A 24,887-nucleotide genomic window follows, 5' to 3' on the forward strand; every position below is an offset into this window, starting at 1 on the left:
ATCCTTGGAGCATGACTACAATAGGTCTCTTGGCTCCTGCTGTCTCAGCGTAATGTGTGAGACATAAACATCTGACAGAGAGCAATTCACATTCAAAGTTTGCCATTGTGCAGGATGTTCTCTTTAATAAAAGAGACCCCTAATCTCCTCAAGCATTTCAGGTTGGTCTCTCTTCTGTCCCAAAACTTTATTGTAATTAAACACTTGCATAATGAATTAAACTCTTCTGGGAATGTTACATGTGAGCTACCTTTCCAATTATTTAAAATTAGCTTAAGGGCTGAAGCAATCAGGCCACTCATTAATCTAATCTCTTTTTGTCATTGCAGTTTGTGACTTGGAAATGTGACCACAAGATCAAACGGACAAAGAGGAATGAAGAGGAAATTACACAAGACATTTATAAAGTTCCCTAGCCCAAGACTTCACCTACAGCACAATGAAATCAACAGTGCTGACATGCTATACTAATGGCCATTCTTTGTGTGCACAAACATCTCTCTTCTCAGGACATGTCTACCCAGAAGGGAAAAGTCAGCACAGCAAAGTCTACCCTTGTTCTTACTGCTGTCTGGGAGCCATCTCCAGCCCAGAAAGCAGGGAACTGGAGAAGCTGATAGTTAACAACCCTACTTCAGAGTACCTCTGATTATCTGGGGCATAGCTGGCTACTGACAGCCCCAGTTTCCTCATCCAGCACATACTTCCCTCTTGATAATGTCCTTCCTTCCTTTCTTGAAAAGGCTGAGGGACCCTCATATATATATATATAAATTCTGGTAAACAGCATGACAATGAAACACTTACATAGAGTGAGCCTCAGCTGCTATGGGACTGACTCAGCCCCATGGCTAAGCTTGAAGGGATATGAACACATGTGATGACATTTCCTTGCTGTCCACCTGCTTCCGCAGCACCAGCTCCTGTCCCAGGTGGTTTCCAGAGTCTGCATCCTGTCTTCTTGCATTTTCAGTACATGTTAGGGGATTCTGGTAGACACACCTGAAACCCGAACAGCTTCTTCAACAAAGAACTTTCCTGAAGATTTTGGCTTTTTTAGATGCATGATAACCACAAAGGTGCATGATAACACAAAGGTTTTCCAGGTGCTCCAGGGTACCATGGAGTTTTGGTTGAGGTACCAAACATCCATAAGAACACATCAAGACCTCTGTGGACAGTGGATTTTAGTGGGAAAATGCCTGGTCACTTGAGGAAAATAGTGGCTGGTACAGAAATACTGTGCACAGAGGTGGCAGGGTCTCTGCTCCTGCCTGAAGTGTATGTGTCTTCCAAGCACCAGAGTGGGGCCCAGTGCAATAGAGTACCTTACAAACTGAAAGGTGGGACAAGGAGTGGAAGCCACCAGCTAGAATGATCACTAGCACAGACTCTGCTCCTCAGGGTTAGGCGAGAGTATGGATGCAAGTCAAACAGCCAGATAAATATATCTGTAGAGCCATATGCAAGTACAAAGTGGCTGTCTTGTGGCAGCTAAAATTATGGTGTCGTTTCATGATCTTGAAGTGCTTATCCTTGCAAACACTGTGTTTTACTTAACAGAACTGCATACATATGCACTTATACAGAGAGACAGTTTGCAAGCAGAGATGAATATTTGCAAAAGATGTTTACCCTACATTTCCTCATATAAAACCTTGTTTTCAATGATCTCAAACCCACCAATCTTCAGGTCTTAAATCTGACTCACTGGTCCTCTCTGGGTATTTGTGTTACAGAATCATAGAATGGTTTGGGTTGGAAGGGACCTTTAGGATATTCTAGTTCCAACACCCTTGATGAATGTGGCTAAAGAAAACATTCTATGTTTCTTCAGATAACTACTGAGAGGAAGTCCCTAACCTTATGGCTTGCTCCAAGGAGATGCTCCAACCCTCTGTGACATGAGGATATGAGAGATGTAGACACCTGCAACTAAAGACATGTAAGCATATTCTGTTTTCTGAATAGAGAAATGTGGAAAAGAGAGGGGAAAAAAGCACACATAGGTCTCACCAGCATCATCGGCATTTTTGCTGGTGTGACTGTTGTACTATTGAGTTGTCTTATGTTTTTTCAAGATGAGATGGAGTCTATGAGCAGGATTTCTAATGAATAATCAGCATATAATGTCTGGGTGTTATTTCCCTGTCCTTTTATTAGTGGCTGGATATTAATATTTCATGCAGAGAAGCAAAGTGAAATACATTCATGCATGTTGAACATCTGATCTCTGGTCTCTGATAAAGTTTAAGTTCATATCGTCCTCTTCCTCCCTCTGGGGACATGGGCATTATTGCTCTTTTCTAACTGGTGACCACTGTATTGAAAAAATACATTTTTTCAAAGCCTCTATCTCTGAAAATTGGACAGAAAGTAACCAAAAGCTTCAGAACTTATCTTGAAGAGAGATAAACTGCTCTTTTGCCTTACCCCATTTGCCTCATGTCCAGACGAATACAAGAGAAAATCCTTTTACCCAGTGCACAGTACTTTTCTTTGAATGTATCCCAAGTGATAATGTTTGGGGTTGTATCACTCAAGCAATCCACAAGTTAGGGAATAATTACAGTGCCATGCATTCCTCAATCCCTGTGTGAGAGAATTAATTGGTACATGGGTTAACCACAGCAGACTGGAAGTGACTGCTCTCATGTGCTTGGATCGCAGGCTGCTGCCTGGCAGATTACACGTGCTGCCAAGGAGAAGAGCAGGGATGGGATTTGAAGGCTCTTTAAGCACCTAAGCATGCAGAAAAGTGTCTGGTGGGATTTTTCAGATGTGTGTCTATGTCTTCTGAAAATCCCTGTAAACCTGTCTTGGCATTTCTCAGTCTGAGAAGGCCAGTAGATACCTGGTTTCTGCTGCTGGCAGCAGAAGCAGGGAATGAGCAACCCATGAAGGTTTATGCTGGCAGACACTGTGAGGCTTAATGGGAAGGATTAGAGCTGACAAAGGTATTATGCAGTCCACAGGTTAGGAAAATCTGCCTGTCAGTCAGAGATGAATCCAAGGAGGTTACGTGGAAGCTGTATAGAGGAGGTGTTGTACCAATGCTGTTGCTGCTCTGGTACAGTTGGCACCTCCAGGATGCTTTGGTGGGGACTTCCCAGGTTTAAGGGGAAGTCTCGCCACATCCCATTACATCCCACGGGAGAACAGGTACAAAAGCAAAGCTCATTCACACCAACAAAGGCCTGGGTAGCTCTCTGATCCTGTACTTCTTTCTAAAAAAGGGAAAGAGACATGTGCCAAGCTGTTGCCCTCTTTCCTAAAAATAAACCCATGAAGTAAAAGAGGATTTGGACAAAAAGATTCTGTGGAGGACACCTTGTGCTGAGCAGCAATGGGGCACTCATCCTTATCTCACCATTCCTCCCAGTGCTGGTCTTACACAGCATAAATATCTGCTCCGAGGCATTGCTGGGACCAAAGGAGCAAGTGTGATGGGGCACAGGTTTTGCTGGCAGTGATTAATTGGGAGCTGAAGGTGAGAGCAGGGCTTGGCAGCCCCAAGCTGTGGGTGTAAACTCTTGTGGGAAGGAAAGCAGTACTCAAAACAAAAGCAAATAAATGAGCAAGCAGATAGCACAGCGATGGCTTTGGGCTCTCTCTTTTACCGACAGAAGATGTAAAGCAATGACTCTAAGCTTTGCTTGGGATAGGAAGATCACCAGGCAATGCTCTACTTACTTGCAGCACAAATGTATTTCCAGCAAATCAAGCCTAGATCTGTAGATGCATTGCTCAGCTGAAGGAACCCTGTTTTATTAAAAAGTTTGCCACGGGTGCTAAGTCCTGGCACAAAGAATCCAGCCATCACCTCTGACATTCCTACATGTTGCAGCTTTTTCTTGCAGACTGGGTCTTTTTGTAAAACTACTCAGGAGACTTTTGTACTTGTGAAATTGTCAAGAGCTCAAGAAGATTCAAAAAGGATTGGGATGCAAGCATCAAATTTCGATCATTAGTTACAGTTCTGGCTTTTGACAGAGGATGGGAAATGTTGGCATACCCTTTTGTATTAACAAGGGAGCTCAAATGCTATTCAGCCTTTTAGTTAAAAGATATCTATAAATAGAAGTCAGATGCTAACAGGGCATAATATTTTACTATCTCACATACAAAAGATCATTCTGAACGCTACCTCATTCCTCACCTTGTTTTTTAAAGGAGGAAATTAAACGAAAAGGACTGTCCTAATCCATCATTAATCCCGTCTATTTCAGAGGCATCCATGAACACTTTGCTGTACCATGGTCACTGACATCAGAAACCCCAGGGATCAATCAGCAACCCACTGGTCTTGACACCATGCTGGTAAGAAGCACATACCATAAAGGTGAGCACTCCTCTTCCAAGAGCATCTTATTCGCTGCCTTCATGCAACCTATTCCAACTGTGTATGCTCCTATTGAGGCAGTAGGTTCGTGCTGGCCCCTGGGATCTGCTTGTAGCTATTTTGAATGCTTCTCAGCCATTTTGCTTTTTAGTACTTTATTACGTTGTTTATTTTGCACTCTGCTTTCATTGCTTGGATAAAACTAGCTACCAGTCCCCAGGCTTCCTGAAGGAAAGAAATTACTGAATGCACTGCTTTTCCCAACATAGAGCAAATATTGTGCCAATGATCTCCAACTTGGAAGCATTCTTTGGCTGCAGCTTTCATGAAAAATCCTGCCTGTTCCATCTATGTGAGGAGTTGTGGCCATTGAAACTGCTGACAAATAGCTCTTCTGAAGGACCAAATGGCAGAGTACCAAAGTATATAAGCAGCTCTCTCCCAGTACTTTACTTTGTGCTGTCATCATCATCAGGTAAATTCCTTGGCCCAAATTTGAGAAATCAATAGCACTCAGCCAAGAAACCTGTTAATTTTCACTGGACAAATTTTAATAATCTCAGAGGCTTCAAAGATCAGAGACAGACCCTTCATTTAAATTAAAAAAGGAGTAGTGCTGTATCTCTTTACTTGATACTAAAGAGTAGGATTCTTCAGATCTGAAGTGCCTGCTCTGGCTTGACAAACAGCAAGTGCTGGTAGATGTTTAGAGGAGGCAGATTAGAAAGGCAGGCAAGAGGATGAATAATTTTAGTGCTGTGGAGTGCAGAGTAGAGTTTTCAATAGGCACTTCTACAATCAGCAAATAGAAATACAACTGAATGTTTCCTTATAGTCAAAGAACAGACTTCCAACATGACTTTTCTGTCATGTTACATTATCAGCCGTGCTGGGAAACTCAATAATTGCTCTGCAGGCACTACGGAAGACATACTTGTTGAAATAAATTATAGGGCATTAGGTGGTTGTTAGGCACAGGCTGGAGATAAGCAAGACTGTCTCATGGAGGAAACAAACTGAAACATCATTGCTTTTCTGATTAAAAAAAGTACTTCTGTGTCAAAATTGGACAAGTACAGGTCAAGCAATTTTTCATGGCAAAACGAACAGAAATGAATTTTCTGCTGTTGGTTTTCTTTCCAAGATGATCAGTTTGGCAACTAATAAATGAGTTTTTGCAATGGGAAATCTGAATGCTTGGAATAGCAAGGCTGGTTTCTACTCACAAGTCAGACTTAGAGAGTATCCTAAGTTGGATGTTGTATAATCAGACATGGAATCTGACTACTTCAATTAAACCAAAAATATGTTACAGACTACTTGCTCACTAGAATGCCTCACAAGACAGCCACCACCATCACAGAGATTTATGAAGGTGGAGAAGTGTCCCACACACAATGCTCTCTTTAACCACCTCCCACAGTCCTGAAATAGTGTTCTGCCCACAGACGGTTCTTGGTGACCTTTACTTGCAAGTGTAAGATAACGGCTACTTTGTGGATGCAAAACCATAATTAACAGGATATGTTTTAGCATTACCTCATGAGACAGGTAAAAGGCAGCAATTCCCAATGGCCAGAAGCAGCAGAGCATGGAGAACACAGTGAGGCCGAGATGATCTCTTGGTGGCATCATTAGGAAATTGTCTTCACTTTCAGTGTCACTCGAGTAGTCACTCTGGAAAAGCAAGAGAGAAACGTAGAAGTGCTGATTAATGATATTACTTCTCCTCTTTCGTGGACCGAGTCTGTGATCATCCACTCATAGTAATACCACCAATTGCCCCAGGACATTTTCAAAATAGACTTCTAGCACTCATGGGGGATAGTTTCTGGTGTCCCATCTTGAGGTCTCAATCATGTACATGGTCAGTTAGGAAAGCATTTGTACTCTGATATTCAGGGCCCACACAAGTAAGTGCCAAGAGACTAGAAGACAATGGGCTTCAAGCAACAGCAGAATGCAAGATTGCAACATGAAAGATGTAATCTCAGGGAGGTCCATAATCATTCCCTGTGCCAAATGAGCTGCTCTTTGCAGCCTCCACAAGACAGAAAGAGGGCTGTTGCAAAAACTGTGATTGTGACAGTGGATGAAGAGGAGAAATAAACTTTGCTGGGAGAAGGGAGGGGTCTACTTCCCACACAGAGAAATTTGGAATAAAAAATTCAGGTCCATGCATCATGCCACAGAAAATCATTCACACGGGAAGAAGGTAGAAAGAACAACTTCTCTTGTGAGATAAATTTAAGATGTAATTTCTTCACATTCTGTAAGTGCCTCTGTGAGTAGGTAATTTCTGATCAGACAGCTCTGCTGTTCGGCAGGAAAAAAAACACAAGAAACCCCAGTAAGTGAAAGCAGAGCAGATGAAGAGCTGACATAAGGTGCAGATTTTTAGCAGGAATGGTGATGAACACTTTTCTGCAGCTATAATGGATTTTCTATTACACCAAGCCCTTTTTAAAATTGAGGCTAGCTATCCCTAAAAGCTGTGTGCTTTATCTAAATCAAGAAGCTGTGAATGAGCAAAGGCTCTCTAGACAGCCTTTCCTGGGTGCCAGTGGCATGCTGGAGGCTGGACTTGGTGGACACACAGTCCCTTCCAGCAGAAAAATGCAGCTCATGCTAGAGAAGTCAGACAATGAGCTCTGCTGTGAGCCATGGCTGCCTGCAGTCTTTGATGGATTTTCAGAAAACAGCCCTTTTGGTATCACTCCTTTTTTCTCTTCAAAGCAATCGTTTCAGTTGCACACACGCTGCATACAAAACTAATCTCTGGTATGGCCCTTTGAAATCTGCTTCAAATCCAGATGGTTCAGGAGTCAGTTTTTGATAAGGACCAACCCAAGGTAACTATAAGACAATATGTGCTCTGTTTCCCTCCCCACAATGCATGTTTAGGTGATGTGGTGAACACAGTGCCCTATTCTGACCAGCACTCTGCATCCCTTTGCTCTTCTGCAGTCGGTCTGAGCTCACCTAAATGCAGCAGATGGTGATGGCAGTGTGCTGGATGGCAGCTCTCCCACCAATGGTTGTAGCTTATTACCGCTCACCTCAGCCCACTTACTTCTCACTGAGCAGCATCTGGCTGATGCTTCCTTAGCAGGTTATGCCTCTAAAACCTGCTGCCATCATGGATTTTTTTGGCCTGGCAATGCTGTATTTATTTGCCTGTTGGTTTGTTTTTTATTTTTACCATTTGGAGTTTTGCAGTTGCTCCCATTCACTTTTAAAGGTATTTGAACAAAATCCATTATCCTGACCTGGTCCAAACTCCTCTTCCTTCTCCAGCTCCCAGACTAACATGCAGCATCAGTCAAGCAGCCAGCTGTCCAGAATGGGCTCACAGTGCTCTTTCCTTGCTTGGAAAGTTTTCATGCTTGACTTTACAAAGCCAAAATGTTTCAGGAGGAAAAAAGTCCTTGATGAATATTCCAAGTCCATTCTTTCTCCTGTACCCCTGGATTTTGATCAACTGCTCGTGATGCTCTCTAGACACCCACAGATAGTCTACCTACAGTTCATCAGCAGCATGCATTCAACGCATTGCTTCTGGAAGGGGATTACCACGGACAACAATAAACAAATCCATACAAGACCAGGCCAACTGCCATAGTCTCCTAAATCACATTCTTTATCCTGAGGAGCAGTAATAACAGCCGTAAAGTAAATATCCCTAATCTGAGCGTGAGTGACAGGGGCTCCCATACAACAGCCCTCTGCATCCATTGGAAGGTACTCATGGATCACAGCATTCTTGTGACTTAGCAGATCACTCTTGCGACCAGCTGCCACAACAAGATTAGGGAGATACCTCTATTCCCTGAGGCACATTAACTGAAAAAGTAATATTACACAGCTCAATCTAAGGGAGTCAGCATCCACTAATGTCCTCTTTTTGTCTTACATCTGACCCACTCCTGTGGACTGTTAATAATTTGTCTATGAAGGCAAAGGGACATAAAAGTGTGTTCTGTGGAGTTGGGTCAATGGTCCATCAAGCCCTGTGCTCTGCTTCTGCCAGCAGCCGCTGGATGTACTCTGCAGGGAGCTCATGTAATCCTGGACACTGTGTATTCACCCCTTGTGCTCTTCCAGCTTTCAACTGTTGCTTGAAAGATATTAGCAAGAAAAGCTGTACCAATTTCTCTTAATACCTTTCTATGTGTTCTTTGTCCATGAATCAGTCTAATTGCTTCCTCACATGTGAAGAAAAATTCTCTGTTATCTGTGTTAAGACAGCTCCCTCAGGTTTCCCCTGCTTCTACTATTGCAGGTTTGCTGAGCAGCAGGTCTGCACTCATCTTGTTCTTCACCTTCATGGTCTTGTACAAGCAGGGGATTTCACATCCCTTAGCTTTCTCCTCTATCAAATGTAGCATCTATTCAAAAGAAAGGCTGCAAAGATAGAGAAGGGTCTGCATGACGAGCTGTATGAGGAGCGTGGAGGCCCCTGAATTTGCTCAGTGCAGAGCAGAGGAGCTGAGGGGAGGCCTCATGGCAGCTGCAGCTCCTCACAGGGAGCAGAGAGCAGCGCTGAGAGAAGAGCATGGAGTTGTGTCAGAGGAAGGGCAGCTAGGGGATAGGGACAGATTCTTTGTTGAGAGGAAGGTTGGGCACTGGAACAGTCTACTCAGGGAAGAGGACATGGCATGGAACTTGCCAGAGTTCATGAAGCGTCTGTACGTCGCTCTCAAACACTGGGTTTGGGTGGTGCAATGTGGAGCAGGGAGTTGAAATACTCATGGGTCCCTTCCAACTAAGGACATTCTATGATTTTGTTGTTCTTATCTATCTCCTTCAGAAGTGGGGACCACAAATACTCGTACCATGTGGAAAGTGGGTTGCAGTGAGCTTTCAGACATCAACAAAATGCTGCCGGCACCCTGTCTCATCCCTGATAACATTCTTTACCATATCCAATATTTTGCTGACTTATCAGCTTGGTCTCTGCACTCCGTGCTCTGAGACCAGTTTCTTCCCCGAGCTGCAGCTCACAGATACAAGCACAGCACTGAGTCCACCTGAATTTCATTATTTTTCCATAAACATATTTGTTTTCATTTATTTACATTGAAACACATCTGCCACTCAGTTTTTGCAGCCTCTACAGAGCTTCTCTCCAGAGGGCAGACACCTCCAAGAGCTGTTCAAACATACTTTCTAGATTTCTGGTCCCAGGGAAGGCTGAGGGCACCACAGATGTTAGGGGGAATTCACTCAGAGAGCAGTGAGGTACTGACACTGCTACTCAAAGAAGCTGTAGGGGCCCCATCTGCAGAGGTGTTCAAAGACAGGTTGGATGGGGCCCTGGGAAGCCTGGTGCCTGATTTAGCGGTTTGCAACCCTGACCATGGTTTTTAAGGTCCCTTCTAAACCAAACGCTTCCATGATTGCATGAGTCTCATCCCATTGCTGCCTGCACTGTATATGGAGCTGGTCTTACTCAGCAGGCCAGCATCACTCATTACTTTCTCTTGATTTGAGTTGGATATAAAACTGGTTCTTTTGCATACTGGCTCAAACATTAAACCTGCCTGTGCAGCCTGGCAGGGTTAAGGGAGAACGTGATGTCATGGGGTTTAATTCACATAAACTCCCTTCGTGGTCTTCTCTTTGTATCACAGGAGAAATACAGCAAGGAGGTGCTTGGATATGATGTGAGGAGCAGTTAGATGGAACAAGACATGTCTTAGGAGCCACTTCCCACCTCTGTGTTTTTATGCTCACGTCAAAGGAATGAGTTCTCACAGCAGCAGCCAGCAATTCATAGAGAGAGAGAGAAAAAAAAAAAGGAAATACTTAGCTTGAAAGCCTAACATTTCTTTTCTTCTTTCCATTTATTTCACTTTCCAGAGACCGTTTCAGACATCATTGGAGAAAAAGAGGTTTAAGAGAGAGCTGAGGTGTATTCTTTTATGTGACACATATGAATAATTCAATTTTCTGCCATCAATAGCTTGGCTTTCTCTAAATAAGCCATCTATCCAGGGGCCAGAAGAAAGAGTAGCCAGTGTGTTAATGTGACAAATGATGTTTCTGGATAGCACTGTGTTTGCACATGGGCTCTAACAGGAGGATATTTCAGGTAGAAACTATCACATATTACATATTCCACTGCCACCCCACTTTACATGTTGTCTGTCTATTAATTGTGATGTAAAGGACTCATAAGATATTTATAAGAATTCTAGAGATACTTAAGTACGGAATCGTTTGATTTCAAGGATTGGCAGAAAAAGAAGTTTAAATCTTTGATAGAACACACAGCATTCTGCTTTTGTGCCTGGTGAATGCTGGAGCAAAATGGGGTTGTATATGCTAATAAGAACTGTTTCAGAGATGGTTTTCTTTGCAGATTATGATTTCCATATGCAGTCTGAACAGCACTACACCAGGACCTGAGGAACAGTGCCAGTAAGGAAACACAAAAGTTAATGTGCCCACAGTGCTGCAGCCAGCAAACGACAGGATCACTCTGTTGCATGCATCCTGCTTCTCTGCCACATCTCCTGGGATTTTTCGGACTCCCCAGACTTGGGGAGAGGAATAAGATGCCTTCTTGCAGGCAGGATGTTGAAAACATTGATGATCTGAACCCATTCTGAAGAGGATGGCAGGTAACAAAGTAGCAAGCCCTACAGCCTGGCTGGGATGTCACCTCAAACCAGAGCCATGCTGCTATCAGCCAAAACTGGCTTTCTCCAGAGAATGTGTCTGTGGCAAAGTTTTTTGCAGGAAAACAACAATATTTCCAGTTGTCAGAAGCCTAACGCTCTTCAAAAAACAAACACTGGCAGAAACACACTGAGCTGCAGAGTCCATAAAAGCTGCTCCTTGCATGCATCCATAGACTCCAGTTAAGTGTTACACAGTGAAGCTCATTACAAAGAGCTGAGTTAGATTTTTCCGTATGTCCAAACAACTAAATACCCAGCTGCAACACCCGCTAGGCAGGTGCTTTGCATGAACAAGTCAGCGCCAAAAAGGGAACAACTCAGCTCCAAGCTTGTTCTGTCCCCCTGAAAGACTTTCACAGAGATGCTCGACTTGGGAATCCACTCACCTAGCCTGGGTGTGCAGGGCAAGGTGGTAGCCCCAGGTTTCAAGAGACCAAAAGACAGCAGCTTTTCTGCATGAAGCTTCCCTCTTTGCTGCTAAATCTTGCAGAAGGATGATCTTTTTGTTGTTCCCCCCCCCCGAAATACCAAAGACAACAGAGCTTCATGAGAACTGAGCTTCAATCTGCTCTTACACTATGCAGTTCCTATGAACTGTGGCAAGACAGTCAGTGTGGCAAGGTACTCAGCAATATGCTGTGCACCCTGGATGAGGGAAACAAATCCTTTGAGTCTCTCAGCATGGAAGCAAAACCCTACATCTCTCATATATTATCCTCTTGCTGTTCTCCTAAATTCTACTCCCAGTCCCTGTACTGAACCTTTTCACTCCACTTCGAGTGCATTAGTAATTTAAATAACATTTGCTTCTTGTCAGTAATGGGTGGGAAAAAAGCATTCTACTGGACCAGATGCATGCTCTGTGATTCAGATGCTGTATTTCTCATTTGAACAGATAGGCAATTTTTTACATAGTTAATGATCCAGCCTGGTTCGTTCCCCTACTCAGTGATTGCTGTCCTCAAACAATTTTTTTCCATTCCTGGAAAAAAAATAAAAAGGATGTTCAGCTACATCTCCAGTAAACCTCCGTACTATCCAAGCCCAGGTGTCCCTCATGCATCTGGCCCTGTTGATACAGCATCTGTCTAGATGGAGACCAGAGGAGCACATTTCTGCTGGTCTTGTTCACTTGAGCACATCTCTCCTGCTCTTCACATAGTACCAACTGCAGAATCTGGGCCTTCTTGGGTTGTCACCATTTACTCCACATGCTGAGAACCCTCATGCTGAGCACAGCTACTCAGTAGGTTGTTAATGTGGGTCTGGTTTTGCAGAGGTGTGAAAACCAGAGCACAGCATTGGGCTGGCTATGCAGCACTGAAATACAGGCTGAAAATGGGCTAGAAGGAGAGGCTTCTAGCAATTCTAACAATGCACATGATTCCAGTCAAGTAGGTCCTTCCTCAGACATTGCCTCATTTTCTTCTCCTTCCTTCATTCTCCTGGTGGAGGAGAAATCCCAATTCAGAACAGAGGGAGCTGTGTGGATGCACACTGCATGCACACTTGCCTCCCCTGAGCACCTTGTATGGCTAGGTCAGGATGGGCATCCTCTGTATTATTCTCTTCATAACACAAAAAGAAGGACCCTGGGAACATGATGCACACACCATTACAGCATGTTAAAACATTTGCAGAGAGATGGGGAGATGAACTCTCTTCTTTCCCTCTGGAAATCTGGGAGGGGAAGGGCGATGTCCTTTCCCCAGACCTTCACTTTCATAGGAGTTTTACTAGGAAATCTTTTCTGTGGAAAGTTGTTCCACATTCTGTGGTTCCAACATATTAAGGGCCCTACATTGTAAAGACACTTTAAAAATTCCACCAAGAAAGGAGAAAATATTTTTGGTACAAAATATTTTTTCGTTGTCCTGCATATTGCCCTGGTCTTTTTTAGCCCATTCTCTGACAGTTGGCTCAAGAAGGTCTTGCTGGATTTGGTTTGACAGTAATCATAAAGTCATTAATGCTGGAAAAGATCACTAAGATCATTTATTCCAACCACCAACCCAACCCCACCATGCCCACTAATCAGATCCCTCAGTGCAATAACCCTACAGCTTTGAACATCTCCAGGGTCTCCACCACCTCCTTGGGCAGCCTGTGCCAGTGCCTCATCACTCTAAGAAGTTTTTCCTAATATCAAATCTGAACCTGTCCTGGTGCAACCTAAGGCCATTACCTCTCATCCTATAGAAAACAAAGTATTTTCTTTCTGCCTCAGTCTTAGGCCAGATGTGACAATACATCATTAGGCAGTTTCGTGACTCCTGCAGTCACTTGCATCACAACCACTGCGTGAGGAAAGCTAGAGAGGAAAAAAAAAAAAAAAAAGGCAGCATTTCAGCCTTTTGTTTTGATTTAAAAAAAATGAGGCTTCCCACAGCCAGCTTTGAAATGCTATAGAAGGGCGTGATTTGAGCTAACACCACTACAGGCCTCAAAGAGAAACTTCCAGTCTCCCTGTGGAGGTATTGAATACCACGTTACCAGCACGCACTGTGACAAGCACCTCTCTCTGCTTACCTGAGCAATACAGAGAGAACAGAATCAAAGAGAAGTCAGCCCTCTTGCTGAGCTGCCCCTGTGCAGGGTGAGATGCTGATATTAAAGGAGGTAGAAACAGAAGTTTTAGGACCTATTAGCTTTCAATGGAGAAAACCCCGCAAGAGAGAAACATGGGAAAATATCTTCCGGAACTCCTCTTGGACATTCAGGTTGAAGCAATGTTTTTGCTCCAGTCAGCCAAATGGGCTTTGCTACCTTAGGAGTCTGTGACTAATGCTGAGAAAGTCTGGGGATCTGCAACAGCATGGGCACCCTCCACTCCCATTGGCAAATAAAATGTGTTGTCTTTGGGCAGCTAGTGCAGCCAGGATTTTCTGAAGTAGAAAATGCACCATTTAAGAAAGAATGAAGTTGATTTCTAGTATGCCCCATTTGGAGAACAAAATTTATATTGCTTTAGTGCGACCAATTAATGAAGAACAGGAACCTAAAAGAAAACATTGCATTTGGAATCAAGTAGTGTTTCACTCCATCAGAAAAAAAAAAAAAAATCTTATTCAGGTGCATAGGATTTGTTGTGGCTAGACGCTCGAAGAGTCCTGGTTTTGTGTTCACAGATGGACAGGTTTAATGTTTGAGTCAGTATGCAAAACAACCAGTTTTATATCCAACTCAAATCAAGAGAAAGTAACAAGTGATGCTGGCCTGCTGAGTAAAACAAGCTTCATGGATGGGACAGATGCTTCAGGCCTCGACTTTCGCAGTGTTTAAGCATATGGGTCTTCTTTAGTTTGTGACCAGCCTACTCAGAGGCAGGAATGCCACCGGCACTTCTGCCATTAGCCTCTGCAGAGCCAAGGCTCTACCCTGCAACTAAAATTGAGCAGATGTTCCCTGTCCTGGCTGGAGGAGAGAGCAACACATCTGATCCCATGAAAACCAGCACCCAAAAGCTGTACACTTCAGCCCAAACATGACCTCCCCCCCACAGATCCCATGTGACATCTGACCTCTAACTCCTGGAAATCCTCCTCCTCCTCCACATCATAGGAGAGGGTGTGAATCTTGATGTCATCTGCTGAGAGATCGATGAATTTGCTGTCTGGGTACTCCAGGCTGTCCTTGGTAGGGGAGCGGTCCTCAATGAATGTGGTTTCACAGCACTCTGAGTTGATGCTCTCACCCCATGAGCGCAGCACATTCTCCGAGTAGAGGATGATGTTGGGACGGTAATGGGACTCCACGGTCTGCTGCAACATGTTGGGATCCAGGAGCTGCTGCACGGGGTCATTCCTGCCATTCTCCAGGCAGCTTGGGGAACTCCCTGCCCGGTGGCTCTGATAATGTGGGGTTGGGTACACCGACACCAGACCATCTCGGCTCTCTGCTACTAAGTTCCTTGTATTAATTAAACCATTCCTTTTCCCAGCCTCAGCAATCTTACTGTGCATGAGCACATTGTTCTGCTCAATCAAACCATCCATACTGGGAGCTGTCAGAGAGTGGGATGGTGGTCTGTATTATATTGTACTGTAGATACAGGTCACACTGGGGCAGTGGCCTCCATTTTCCTGAAGAAAGAAAGAAAATAGACACCAAGGTGAGAATGTAGGTAATGAATAACACTCGAAAGCACCCAAATCAGCTTGTCTTTTGTACTACCTCACAAGAAAATATAGCCCCATATATGTGCACACCTTGACCTAACTGTCCAAATATATCCCCATTTGAAAAGGCAAACAACTTATAAAATACCAGGAGGTGAATAGGAACAGGTGGCAGAGGGCTTCTCAAGATGTCTTGGTAATGGTGGGCCACGTCAGAGGAGGGCTACGAACTTCCTCCATTTTCACATATACCCTACAGTCATTCTAAGGGCAATGTTCCCTTCCTTTGAATGCTCTGATAAGAGAGATGGGGAAAAACAAAACAAAATACAAAGATAAAAGACAAAGAAAGCATTTTCAGTTCTGGAAAAGCTGCAATTACGAAGGGCAGGGCAGCTGATGTGTTCAGCTGTCATTCTCTGCAGCCAACCTTCAACCTTGTCAAGTGATTTGGTGCCCCTTCAAAACTCAATTGCAGGAAAAACAAGGAGGCAGCTCTCTTTAAATTAACTAAAAAAAAAAAAAAAAAAAAAAAGCTCCACTTCCTCCACAGCCTCAGAGACTGACCTGTGGTGACAGAATTAAGGTCTGTGATGAGGCCAGTCAGCAGGCCCAGCCCCATCCAGATTCACCTAGAAGAGGCACAATTTCTTGACCCCCAGGACCTGGTTGTTGCATTTTTACAAAGGAACAATGACTGTTGTCTATTTCTTCAGAAAACCAACCCAGCTTCACTTTGTGCGGACAGCACTAATGTATGAAGATCAGAGATAGTTCAAAAGGTAAAAAGTACTGTTTCCCAGCTCAAATACTTTCTTACTGTTTTTGCTCAGGTGCAACTGAAAGAAAGTGCTTTTTGAAATGTGGATGTATCCATCACAGCAACAATAAGCCTCTGGCTTGCAAGAGACGTTTAAACCATTAAGAGCTGCTCTTACACCAGGAACAAAGCAAGAAACTCTTCTAATGTACAAAAAAAAAAAAAAAGCTGACCTAAGTGTGTTGCAGCACCTGCATTCATGGCACTTGGTTTAATATGTAGAAAATCTATTTTACTGTATCGACAAATAGTTTAGAAGTTGTTCTAGGTGAACTGACAGGAAAACTGCACAAGTGAAGATGCACCACAGTGGGATCCTGTGGAATTTACACTGTACTACTCTCAGCCCCAGATTTGGGGAACCTGTTGGCAAAATCACACCAACGTGCAAATTAGCCTGGAAACTTGGACTGTTTCCCCAAAGGCTTAGTCCTAAAGACTTAAATCCCTCTTAGGAGCAAGTAGTCTGTCTTTCCAAAGAAGCCTTCCTTCCTTGTGTGGCTATGTCTGTGCTAAATGAATGGAGGACCATACTGTCCTTCCATTCATAGTGGGATTACACTGAATAATTAAGCTTGTGCCAGCACAGACATATTGGTAAGGTGTAGCTGCTTTTGCCTCAGGACTGGTGCTCACAGAAATACCGTCTTCCATTCTGCAAACATAATGACCTCACAGTGCACAGTCTCCTGTAGGCTACTGAGCAGCCCTGTTTCCATCATTTAGGAGTCCCCAGAGTGGAGACTAGGTTCCAGTGGAAACTAGTCACAAACTAAGTTAAGAATAGCTGTTTCTTTATCCAGGTTTGGTGGGGTCACTTGCTTAGGTGATCCATCTGTCATCTAACAGTTCACCCACAGTCATTCCTGTTCCTTTCCCTATCAAAGAAAGGAAGAGAAAATACTTCACCAAAAATTGCTCATTAAAACTCAGCAAGTAAGTTCTCTCAAGTCTTCGCTGGATTCCCCTTGAGACAGTGCAGAAAGCGTGTAAGGCTCCCTGACGTGGCACAGGCTGTTAATCCTACTAAAGTCAGAGAGACTTCACTTGGTACTGCAAACCTTCTCAGAAGCATTCTCAGCCCCTTGTTCAAGCAAGCTGAGGTCAGCAGAAAATTTGCTGTGGTACTGCCACAGATGTAGTAATAGGAATATGTACAACCCAAACAGACCCCCTCCCAGAAAAACAAAAAAAAAACAAAAAAAAACAAAAAAAAAACAAATAAACAGAGCAGTAATTTGGTCACTACATCAACAGCTGAAGTAAAGAACGTTTAGGTCTTGTATTCTGATGTGCTCACATAATTCCAACAAATGGGTACTGCCTGACTTGAGTAGCACTTGAAGATGTCTTTTAAAGCAGCTTTATCTGACAGTGCCTTTGAGCTGCACTGTCAGATTCCCTTCATGTTTTTTCTACATTCACATATCATCCAGATAACGCTTGACTTTGGAAATGCAAGTTTCACCCCAGGCATTTCATTGACAGCTATGCCATCTTCATGGAAAATTCTCACTCTGAATTGGCACAAATAAGGATCTGCACACATCATGACACCAGAGCTAGCTGGTACATTTTCCTCATGTAATTTTGAGTAGTAATCTTGTTCCATCTTGGGAGGGCTGGACTTTGAGGAAAGGTCGCTGTTATCTCTTTAAAGATGCATGGGACCCTATAAAGTCACTGGAAACAAAAAGCCATCCTTTAGTTCTTCTCACAGTCCTCAAGAGCAAGAGGAAGCAAGTAAAGAGAAGACACAGGGAAAAATGCTTCAGCATGTCTAAGTGACATGAGACATGGAAGCACTTCAGGAAGTCATTAGGATCGCCTTGCTAGGAATTAATACTGTCCCAAGCCACTCCTTACTTTCCGTTGTTCATCGGCCTGCGTGAGACAGGAGTCAAGCCCCTTTTGTAAATGACTAATTACATGGAAGATATTTGAAAAGGTAACCTAACTTCAAAGTCTTTGGAGTGTTGACAGATAGGATGCCATAAAGTCCTGAGTAAAAACTGCTCATGACACCTTTGCAATTCTACAACTGATATCTCTACTATTCCAAAGACCCAGGGCAGCTATGTACAGATTCCCTAGTCATCCATACCAGTAAAGTATTAGCACAGCCAACAGCCTACCCTGGCTTCAGCCTATGCCCTCTCCTAGGCAATATCCACCCTGAAGTAAATAAGTGCCATGCATGTTCCTCAGAGGCATAAAGGACAAAACCACCTTATTTTGGTAGGTAAGAATTTCATGGTATGGACACACCCATAAAATCACTAAGGTTGGAGAGACCACTAAGATCACCATGACCAACTACCACATCCCTCCATAACACATCCCCACGGTTCTTGGACACCTCCAGGAACAGCAACTCCACCAGCTCCCTGAGCAGCCTGCGTCAGTGCATCACCACTCTTTCTAAGAAGACTTCTAATATACAACGTGAACCTCCCTAATGCAATTTAAGGCCATTACCATCATACCAGTCAACGCTGGACTACTTATCTTGCAAATAACAGGATGGATCTTAGTCTCACTCAGTAGATAGGAGACAGCCTGTGGTGTTTGCTTAATCCTACCATAGACCTAAGCATTTATCTGTCCAGTGCTACCTGATGTGCATTTAAATCAGTCTAGTAAACCAGTTTTGCAGATTCTGAATGACACTTACCCCTGGGATGGGGGAGGGAGGAAGAAAGTATCTGAAACAAGGAAAGGACAAAACAAGAGACGTCCTTCCCACACATAGCTCCTCCAGTAATATGGCAAATGCATCACTCAAGACATTCTCTCTGGGGTCCCACATAGCAGCACAGCCTCCATGCCTCGGGGAAGGTCAGAAAAGAGAGATGTGGATGGCAGCATTCAGTCAAGGAAAATTGTTTATCCCTCATGTCATTTTGCTAGTTGGCTACTTTACCACAGCCTGACCCAATGTTCTCAGCCCTGCAACTGTTGGGCTTAATGGTAAGGAGCTGGTGAGACTCTTATACCTTTCCATTATACCACATCTATAGCTAATAATAATAATAAAGTGGTATTGATTTTTCTTTTCCAGGTGAAAATCCTGAGCAGCTGGCCATTAGGTTTAAATCAATAGCACCTTGATTGCAAGTGCGTCTTGATGCACAGCTAAGACAAGGTCAATTGCTGTCTGGGGAAACTGAGAAACTGTTGAGGCACCCAGAGATTCCTCATCAATAAAAAAAGCGGGATTAAAACAAAAAAACAAAATCTCACATCCTCAGTGATAAAAGTGAACCTCCTCTGGGTTTTTCACTCCCCAGCCACTGGCTGAAGAGAGTAAAATCACATTCCCAAGTCCTTTGTTTCCTGCTGCCATCCTTGTGCTGGTGGGAGAATTAGACTCATAGTTTGGAATTCATTTCACTTACTGCAGGTACTTGAGGATGTTCCACAGGAAAAATTAATAGCAATTATGCAAGGTGCATGGGACAGGACAACACAGTGCACCTATGCATTAAAACCAGAAAGATTAATGCAGTAGAAGGGCAATACAGGAGAGTAGCAGCTAAGAGACTAGCATGAATGGAACAGTGTTACAAAAGAAAAGGAAAGATGCTCACCTGTACCCAAAGATCAAGGCTCACAGAAAAGACTCCACAAGGGAGGGATCTCCAGCAAGAGAACCTTCCTCAGTGACAGTCAGCCCTTAAATGGGATCTAAGAGAGGTGCAGCCAGGCTCCACCCCCTGCCGGTCACACAGCTGAATTGCCTTCACCTGTGCTCCCAGGGCAGACCGATCCTTTCTCCAGGTGATCAATCAGTGGTTCAGGCTGTAACTCAACAGTTCCCATACACCACACCATCCTTCTGTTAAGGGCTTTTCCTAACCTGGGCCAGACTTGTATTTGTGACTCAGATGTGTAGGTAGGAGCTGCCATGAAGACCATCCCAGTTTCCAGCTCCGGCTGAAGGATTCTGGATGGCAGAATGACTGAGCAGACAATCTGCAATAGGCATCTGAAGGCAATCAAAGGATGCCTTCTCTGCAGGGAGCCAACACTCAGAACAAAAAGAGCCACTCTCATTGCCTTGGACCACAGAAAGTCTTCAAAATGGTGCTGACAGGAAAATGAAACTCATCAGAGCCCTTTAAATAAGAGAACAGTTCAATTTGCTCCAAGATGCAGAGTTAATTTAACTGGGTTGGTTCAGGTTTCATTTGTCTTCACACAGTTTGAGTTTCTCCCCACAAATCACTCACTGGTGCTCAGGCCAACCAGAAATAACTCTGCACTTTCAGACTTGAGGCTGGAACCAGAAGAGAAAACCAAGTTCAAGATGATGACAAATACTAGATCAAACTTCAATCTATTTTTTTTATCTTGGGGATTAAAAATTTTCACCCAGGTTTCCAGCATTAGAAGCAAAGCTATTCATTATTTCAAGTTTTTTTGGGGGGGTTTTTTGGTTTTTTTTTTGTTTTTGTTTTTGTTTTTTTTTTAATCCTCTATTTCTTGTTTGCTTGGTTTGGGTTCCCTCCCGTCCCCGTCCCCGTCCCCGTCCCCGTCCCCGTCCCTATTTTAATAAGTAGCTGCAGCCAGTGCCAAGATATCTCATCTGCAAAGCTGTGGTTTATTAAGCTATCACTCGTGTGACGGCAGAGCCCAGCTACTGTAGCTGCAGTGAGGGCTGTGCTCTGCTGGGCGCTCTGCAGACTCCTCTGCTATGGTGACAGTGGCTGACAAACTAATTAAGCAAAGGGTGTGAGACAGAGAGGTGCAAGCTGCAAAGAGGGCAAGGAGAAAAGAGTTAAATGCTGTGCCCTAGGCTCTGCCAGACAATGAGCACAAGCCAACTTAGCTACTGCACATTGTCCCCAAATTCCTTTCCTCTGTAACCCAGTGGGATGTTGTTGCCCTGCCATGGAGGTCCCCCCTTCACACAGCTCTAACACAGCCTCAGCTTCTTTCAGCCTTCTGGAACACTACCTAATCTACCTAAAGGTCAGCACGAGCAGAAAGCAGAAAGCTTTCCTAAAGAGCTGCAGCCTAATAAAAAAACGCATCTAGAATTTGGAGATCACAGCTCTCCTGGTGCAATTCCTCAGGTGTCAGGGTCTTTCAACACATAATGCAATAAGCTTTAAGTGGTTTCTAACATCTAAAAACTACAGCAACACATACGGACCTTTTGCTTGAGAGAAATCAGTACAGATCTGGAGAGCTGATTACAAAGTGAAATACTGCAGGAGAGGAAGGGAAAATCTTTCCCCTTTGTGTTTTCCTTCTTTGATTCAGTAGGGCTCATTATAATCGGTTTTGTTTTAAGGAAGAGCTATTTCAGCAGCTGAAATTCCTTTTGACCTATTAAGTAAACTACAGGGAGTTTTGTTAAGCAGTGCAGCTAACTCACACTGGGAAAGTTCCAAAAGCATGCATTAGTGATACCTAAATGTTTAATTGCTAGCTGTAGAAGTAAAAAGACCTCCCTGCTATTTTAGTATCACCAACAAGCAGCAAATCCACCCTCCTGCCCTAAAAAAAAAAGGACTTTGGGTGCAAATAAATGCCCAAGGTCACGTCAGACATAGGAGCAGAGCTGGAAATAAAATCCAGGTCTCTTGATTGCCCGTCCAGAGGTATATTTAAATCTGGAAAAAAATTACCATATGCATATTAGGTCTGCCTGAATAATTGATTGCTTGATTCAGTGCCAAACCAAGGAATGGGGGGAGAAAGGTGGAATTGCCTTACGTTGACCTGAAACAAAAAACATTACCCCTGCAACAAAATATTTCCTTTTGAGCAGATGGAAGCATCTCACATGAGCCAAAATTAATTATAATGTTTCATTTATTTATTTTTAATTGAACAAACTGGCTTTTAGTTCAATTTGCATCGAGTTGCCTCCAATAAAAGATGACACATCCAGGCTTTTCCAGCCATCCTCCTTCTCAACTGGTTTTGACAGCCTCAACTACTTATTGAGTTCAGTCCAAACTCACAACTTCTTTCATGTGATGACAGAGCTGCACTTTCCAGCTAATAAATAACTGACCTGAATAACGGCACCTGGCTGTAATGTAAATAACCCTCTCTGTTGTGGAAGGCACCAGTAGAAAATACCTTGCCATCTGCACAACTTACAGCAATTACTTTCAAAGTGAAAGCAGTCAAAAATCAGGCTCTGTGCCTTTGTAAGCAAGAAATTCATTCCACCTTTATAATCGGGGAATGCTCAGTGTCAGAAAGCTATTATCAGCTCCCTAACCGTGCCTGGACACGTGAGTGCTGCGAATCAGCCTTGATCAATTGGTTGGCATGTCCAGGGTGAGCCTGTTACAACGAGGCATAGGGCCATCTGACAATCCCAAACACAACTCCAAGTGTATCTAAGCTCACAACAGCCCTCTAACACCCCCACAGCCCATCCCATTACTGAGAAGGCAGAGGCATGAGGAGTGATTCTTGCTATAAAAGGCATCTCAACAGATGGCCAAACTAACATTTCCTCTCCCTCCAGCCATCCCAAAAAGTTGTTCTGCAGAACTCTCTAATTACATCCAGCCCAATAAAACTAACCTTCACAAAACAATACACAGAAGCACTTACAATGAAACATCTCCAGTCAGTACCTTGAGCAGAGCAGTCAGGCTGAAAGACCTGTGTGCAAGTGCAGAAGGTAGTGCTGCCCTTTGTTTTCAAAGCAAGTGAATACAGCTGTGCTCTGGGCTGTGTAATTGCATTCTTAATTGTTTAGAGTGCCTTCACTGACAGAAATTTCATCTAATGTGAGTCATCACAGAATTGTAGGGGTTGGAGGGGACCTCTGGAAATCATCGAGTCCGACCCCTTGCTGCAGCAGGTTCCCTACAGGAGGCTGCACAGAAAAGTGTCCAGGTACATTTTAAGTATTTCCAGAGAAAGAGACTCCACCACCTCCCTGGGCAGTTTCTGCCAGTCCTCTGTAACCCTCACAGTAAGGAAGTTCCTCATGTTTGTATGGAAGTTCCATACATGTTTCAATATGTGTCCACTGCCCCTTGTTCTGTTACCAGGTGCCATTGAAAAGAGCCTGGCCCTATCTTTTTTATTCCCCACTTTTAGATAACTATAAGCATTGATAATATCCCCTCTCAGCCTTCTGTTTTCCCTGGACTGAACAGTTCCCGCTCTCTCAGCCTTTCCCCATATGGGAGATGCTCCAGGCCCTTCATCATCTCTGTGGTCTTCATTGGACTCCCTCCAGGAGATCCCTGTCTTTCTTGATCTGAGGAGCCCAGAACTGGACACAGCACTCCAGATGGCCTTACCACAGCAGAGCAGGGGGGGTGATCACCTTCTTCAACCGGCTGGCCACACTCTTTGTAATGCACTGCAGGATACCACTGGCTTTCTTGGCCACCAAGGCACACTGCTGGTTCACAGCCAACCTTTATGGTCCTTTTCTGCAAAGCTCCTCTCTGGCAGACCAGCCCCTGCCGTGTACAGGTGGTTATTTCTCCCCAGTTGTAGTACTCTGCCCAAGAGCTGCTCCAGCTCAAGGGGAACTCTTCACCTAAGACCCACACTGATCATGCCAAGCTTGGTGCCAGAGCAATTAATCTCATGGCCCTAACCACAGTCCTTGCTTTGCAGAGTGAAAGTTCAAACATAGCTGAAGTACTTGTTCCACTGCATGTAATTATTCACTTGTCAGATAAGCTGTGTCTTCAGGTAAGAAGCTGTAATGCCTCCATCCTGTTGGTTCCTACGCTATGGAGCTTTGATTGTTTCTGAGGGTCAATCTAGAATTAGAGGCTGGGGGAGGACTGAGTTACTGCAGATCCCCTCTGCCTAATTTCATCAATGCCTGGTGTTGCAACAGAATTAAAATTCTCTAGCTTAGAGTAAACCTGATGCTGTATCTTGTGGAAGCCTGCAGTGAGGCAAAACCTCTGCAGCACACAATGGAGCTTCTAAGTGTACGCAGGGAATGTGTGTTCAGGCAAATACCAACCTCATGACATCTCCTGGCCCTCTGTCTGCCTGTTGGCTGAGGCTGGTACTTCTGTGTGACCTCAAAACCATGCTGGCCACAGAAGTCAGCATCAAGGTATTGCTCCAGCACTGACCCCACTGACTCATTCAGGCATCATTCCTGATGGGTCCTCTGTATACCCCACTCTGCAGCGTTGTTCTCCTTGCCACACTGTGTTCAGGAAGCAAGGCACAGGACAAGGCAGCTATCTTGTGCTCATTCTGGGTGTGACACACCATCACTATGCTCTAGGCTGGGATTTAAGGTCTTCCTGAAGCAGGGATAAGAAACACAGAGAGGACAGAGCAAGGAAGCAGCACGGTGATGCTGCCTTTGTGCAAAATGAAGGTACTTGCTTCTCCTGCCTCAAGCGAAGCACTCCACGGCTGTAAGTCACTTATAGTAATGCTCCTGTGATGCTATGGAATTGCTAGTGCCAGTTCATCAGGGTGAGGATGATTAGATTAAGCAGCCACTTACATTTGAGGCATTACATTCACTTACATTCAGAGCTTGAAGTAAAGCCCTGCATTGTTCTCCTTCTTCACCTTTCCCACAGAGAAATAGATTTCCACATGGGAGGCACCAGTTCTACTCCCAGTTCTGCTCTACATCACCTCCATGGTCCTCAAGCCACATGCAGTGGGGGAGAAGTCAGGTTGTTTTTTTGTTGAGCATGCAGGAATAGGAGAAGAAAGGTGGGCGGATGGGGTAGGTGCCCCATGCACTGAGCAAGAACTGCATCAGCTGCTGCACACAGCAGGAGATGCTGAGCACATCTGTGCTGCAGGACCTGGTGCAAGGCAGAGTATCTCATGGGACGAGCAGGGGACCACTCAGGAGCTCCACTGGTTGATCATCCCATGATTATCTTCCAAGAAAATTATGCAGTTGCAAATATAATTTGCAGAGATCTTCATTGCCCTGGGGA

At 44.1% G+C, this 24,887-nt stretch overlaps 1 protein-coding gene across 1 annotated transcript in view; it reads right to left on the reverse strand.

The window, feature by feature from the left end:
• The window catches only part of SYNDIG1 (synapse differentiation inducing 1), a 61,391-nt gene that overhangs the window by 33,636 nt on the left and 2,868 nt on the right, over positions 1-24,887 (reverse strand). Inside the window, exons 2-3 of the mRNA XM_042821250.1 lie at positions 14,550-15,110; positions 5,882-6,019 (exon numbers count right to left, since the gene is read on the reverse strand). Coding sequence (XP_042677184.1) covers positions 5,882-6,019; positions 14,550-15,023 — 612 coding nt within the window. The 5' untranslated portion in view covers positions 15,024-15,110. The remainder of the gene's footprint in view (positions 1-5,881; positions 6,020-14,549; positions 15,111-24,887) is intronic.

This window comes from Centrocercus urophasianus, unplaced genomic scaffold (genome assembly GCF_019232065.1).
Source record: "Centrocercus urophasianus isolate 14NV4802_14NV808 unplaced genomic scaffold, USGS_Curo_1.0 seq_10, whole genome shotgun sequence".
Taxonomy (NCBI): Eukaryota; Metazoa; Chordata; class Aves; order Galliformes; family Phasianidae; genus Centrocercus; species Centrocercus urophasianus.